This window comes from Limulus polyphemus, unplaced genomic scaffold, assembly GCF_000517525.1.
Source record: "Limulus polyphemus unplaced genomic scaffold, Limulus_polyphemus-2.1.2 Scaffold5707, whole genome shotgun sequence".
In the NCBI taxonomy this organism is placed as follows: Eukaryota; Metazoa; Arthropoda; class Merostomata; order Xiphosura; family Limulidae; genus Limulus; species Limulus polyphemus.
Window position 1 is genome coordinate 48,612 of NW_013671317.1, and position 5,060 is coordinate 53,671.

General features: G+C 33.9%; 1 protein-coding gene across 1 annotated transcript in view; it reads right to left on the reverse strand.

Moving 5' to 3' along the window:
- Positions 1-1,260: 1,260 nt before the first annotated feature.
- The window catches only part of LOC106472890, a gene marked incomplete at its 5' end in the record, with an annotated part of 10,357 nt that continues 6,557 nt past the window's right edge, over positions 1,261-5,060 (reverse strand). The window contains 3 exons of the mRNA XM_013933560.2: positions 1,261-2,455; positions 3,797-3,970; positions 4,334-4,464. Coding sequence (XP_013789014.1) covers positions 2,015-2,455; positions 3,797-3,970; positions 4,334-4,464 — 746 coding nt within the window. The remainder of the gene's footprint in view (positions 2,456-3,796; positions 3,971-4,333; positions 4,465-5,060) is intronic.

Sequence of the window (5,060 nt, forward strand, 5' to 3'; positions counted from 1 at the left end):
TGAATACCACATGTTAACAACTTAGTGAGCAGTAAATAATTGGTCCTCTATAGACCTGAACATAAACTTCTGTAAGCGTTTTGAAACTACGGTCATTTCATCTTCACTACACCATCCTCAACTTTGGCTTCGATACGTTGATGATATTTTTGTGTTATGGGAACATGGCACACGAAGTTTGGAGGAGTTTTTATTACATCTAAATAATCAACACGCTTCTGTAAAATTTACCTTAGAAGTAGAGACAAGTAACTCCTTACCTTTTCTGAATGTACTGGTTGTAAAGAATAGCGATGGCCTGAAACTAAAAGCTACTGTTTATCGAAAAGCAACCACAGATGCTATCATACTTTACCGCCTTTTGAAAAACTGTAATTTTTTTTTATGAGCCCAGATGTGCATAGTTCTCAGACGATGGACATACTTGGGTTTGGCGACTATCCCCCAGGAACTTTAGTTGAACAATCTGGAAGCCACAACTAGATGTGGCAACATTTCCATTATAGTATGTGTTGTGCTTTGGACAGCGAAAGTCTTAGCTATGAAGAGTCATTTAGCCCAAATCAAAAACAATGGCTAGAAGGTCAGGGTATTAAAACTCTCTGATAGCTAGGACAAATGCCGGATTTGAATCTATCAGACATGTGTGGTCATCACTGATGATTGCTTGAAAAGGCTTCCCAAACAAACCAACTTCCGGGGGGACACCCTCGTCGAAGTTCTTCACTAGAAATGAGGTGCAATCCCAGATTTCAGATCTTTGTCCGCAGACATACCGCTGTGCTACTGGTGGTGGTGGTGGGGGGGGGGGTCGTGTTTGCTTAATGATTAACTGAGTATATATGAAAAACTGAAGTCCAGGCCACTTTATTATCAAAACAGGTATACATAACAGAATAAAAACGCTCTGCAAAAAATGGGGGGGGTCTACATCACATTATTCTTAATTAATGAATTTTGTTCAAGGTAAACAGGAACCTGGCCTTGATAGCAGGATTGACTGTCACAATTGTAACGTCCTCGTGGCTGAAAGTTCAAAGCGTATTCAAAGGCATACCTTGGGCCTCCGATGCGCAGCCCGGAACGCTAGCCACTAAGCCATACCTCAGTGAGATGTTCAAATGAAAATGATTTAATTTAAAACTAAAAAAATATTACTCGGAATCGTTCAACTCTATTTACAAACACTGTATTTCTTATATTTTCAAGTACATCAAATGGTGAAAGTGAAAGTTACACGAAATATAAAACATCAGCCTATTTATGAATTGTATTTTATTATCAGCCATGAAATACTTATACTTTTATATTAACAGCAAAAATATCAAGCTTCAGGTTATCAGGGACACCAAATTTTCTCTACAATAACATTCGTGTTCCAACAGGATAAATATAAGCAAAACATTATGAAACAGATGGTCTGTAACCTGTCATGTTTCACATCAAGTGGATCTAATTTTTAATGATCTTCCTTATCTTTGAATAAGATCCTTAAACAGATCCACATATTTTAGGGTGTTAAACTGAACTGACGTTTTTCTTTGCTGTTGTTTTTGAACAAGATTATCATCTTATTCTATTTATTTAAGTTATTCTTATTATTCACTATTACGTACATAAAAGTCTGTTTTATCAAATGCTCGTAAAAACTATTTCCAAAAGAATCAAATGGAAAAAAAAAGAAAACTTTCTGACTATCGAAGTTTTGAGTATCAGTGAAAGAATTATTTCATCAGTGATAATAGAAACACTAAAACATTATTGTAACTATTAATAAAAGTATAAATTAAATTTATATATGCTGTTTCCAAAATATTATAATCTTAATCATTATCTATCCCTATATATTTTAAAATCTCCTAATCGTTAAGCCTGCCAAGAACGTAGCTTCTAAAGCTTAACAATTATTTGCATCTTAAAATATACTGGAGTTAAGTGTATATCACTTTCATGCGAAACGCTCCTCGTTGACCTTCAAACCAAATACACGGAACCTGAATAGTTAGTTTCAGTTTCAATAATTACTGCTACGGTTATCAAAAAACTTGGACTTCGCGAAGGTTCCTCCTGCACCCAACCCAATACCAATAACTAACATTGCTATAGCAACGCCTCCCATTGTTCCTGGAGAATACAGCTTCTGTTTATCATTCTTCTTTTTGTATTCTGTGGTAGTTTCTGGGTTCTCAGTTGATGTACTCAATACTGTAGTTTCAAGAGTTGTAGTCTTCTTAGGAACCACTGTGGTTGTAACAACCTCCTTTGTAGAAATGCTCGAAGAGCTTGTGGAACTTGAGGAGGAGGGTTTCTTCGTTGTTGTTGTTGTTGTTTCAGTAGCCGGAGAAGAAGTAGTAGTAGTAGTTGTTGTTGTTGTTGTAGTTGTAGTATTTTCATATTCTCTTTCGAACTGGTTTTTTAGAGTGTTTGGAACGCTTCTCAGCTTCAAAATGACGTTCTGCAGAATTAATGCAGAATCCTTTAATAAGTTACTTTACGTGACCTATTACTTAAGGTCTTAACTGTAAATATTCGAAATATATATAAAGAATTATAAAACCATTTTCTCCATGAATAAATATATATTAACAGTAAGAAGCAGTATGGAATATTTAGTTTGTTTATTGTTGTTTTTCATTCTGACCAGATCTGAAGAGATTATCACCAAACTGTTTCATTAAAACATTAATATATATTTATGTTATAATATAGAGCTAGAGAAAACTTATTGCAGCTTTTCGTTATTTCTTGTTTTAAATTATATATATCTAATATAATTTTGGGGAGGTTAATTTTCGTATCAAAACTTATAATCAAAAGATGTAATCACAATTTACGTTTTTATAAGCGATTAGGCTTAACATAAGTCTAATTCAATGTGGTAGTGACGACAAAGTGTCTTGTAACAATCGAACCAGGCTGCTGTCTACCTTGAGTGAAACTTGTTTTAAAATTTCTAAAGCAAATTCCATAAACGATACAATATCTTGGTCTGGACTACAGTTTTGCTAAATATTTGGTACATGTAAAAGGCTTTAAACATCATATAGTTAACCATTTTTACATTTTCAAAATAAGGAATATATCACAAAAAATTATTTTGTATTCGTCTGTTAGGATTTGTTTGTCTGTAATTAAGCACAAAGCTACACAATGGGCTATCTGTGCTCTGCCCACCACGGGTATCGAAACGCGGATTCTAGCGTTGTACGTCCGCAGACATACCGCTGTGCCACTGGGGGGCGTCTGTTAGGAATGGAATTTTACAATAAATCACATGATGTAATCTAAGACAGCGTTTCTCAACTGGGTGAATGGTTCACCCAGGGGTTAATGAGAATTGTCAACTAAATAACAAATTCAAGAACAAAAAAGTCATTAGTTATTATTATTTATTACACCTGTAGTTTGATAAATACATTTATTTTATGTTTTATTCATTGTAGTTGTAGTATGATGTGTATTTAAGTCATAATAATCAATTTTGCAATTGTAATTTAGTCCGTTTTTCGAACTGGTGTGAGTGAGCTGTTTTGAAAAACTTATAGAGGGTGGATGATGTTGGAAAAGGCTGAGAAGCATTGAACTAAGAAGCAAGACAACTCTGTAAAGTGTAATAAGAATAATTAAAAATCGACCGATACTACGACTGATATTTACGTTTTATAACAAAATATATACTTCCCTAAAATTATATTTATTTAGTTACAAATTCAAATTAAGTATTTCTACTGTACAACACTAAAACTGTCAAAAATCTAACGATATCATAATAATTACCAACTATCGAGTGACTAACCTTGTCTCCGTTCGGCAGAGGCCAGTCTACACCAATTTCTTTCAAGTCAACTGCCTTTGTTAAATTGCTTATAACGTCTGCCATACTTATTTCATTCTTACGTATTCCATCTGGAAGATCAGGATGACGATCCAAGACCGTGAATTGGACGAAAAAGTCTTTCCCAACTATTATCTACCAAAAACGTAAAAATAAAACACGATAACTGAGTTTAAAATAAATAAAAAATGCCGATTGTCGTGTATGACAGCTTAAAATTGAAAAAAGTTTAATCTTTTTTTTTTCTTTAAGCAGGAAAGAATTGCAGCGAAATCATATTTTGTAGGGTTTATTTACAAACAGATGAAATATTTCTTAAGTGTATTTGGTGTGTTCCTCAAAAAATTCGTACAACCTTCGGGTAAAGAAATTTGGTGGTCTGAAAAGATTATTGGGTAAAAATGTGCAGCCTGGCTAAAATGATGTTATTAAGATTATTTTGATTCAGCCAGTTCAAATATTTGAATTCACACACACAAAACGTAACATTAAACTTACACTTTTCATTTGAGTAATTCTCAAAGAGGCCTTCTTAAGTTGCGCAGCAGCTGTGATCCCTTCTTTCCATTCTGCTCGAAACATTGGATTGATGATAACATCTTGCAATTCTTGAAAATATTGTAGATCATCTAGGTCACAGCAAAATAAACCGTGTTATTTTTCAAAAGCAACCATTTTTTTCTCCTAAATTTGATGTTTTAACGATATAGTTCAATTTTTCCAAACTCGAAAGCCGTTTGCAAAACTTTCATAATTGATATAATTCATACAAAACACTCAGATAGTTTTTTTCTAACTCTTTTCTCCTTCGAACTTAAGTTCTATGCTAATTAGTCTTCACTGAAGCAATTAGTTCTTTTGTGTCTTAAAATCAAGAACAATACTTTTAACATATTGTTGTAGCCTATGTTCTTAACGTTTGGATTCTGACAGATAACCGAGGTTTGTGCAACGTAAGGGGCCTTGGAGGGTCTTGCCCGTCCAGTTTAGATGCTGAGTCTCTCCCAGTTTCAGATCCCAAATCGATATATTTACAGGCCTTGAGTTGAGAAATTTTGACTTTAAACCAGCACCAGGCTATTAGCATTATTCAGTAAATTATACTTTCCAGTAGAGCTAACTGGATAATTCTGTAAGAGCCCTTACTAGGTTTGAGGAAAACACATTATAAATATAATATTAAAATAATGTTACGTCCCCGTTCGTTAGTTAATTTTCCGTAACT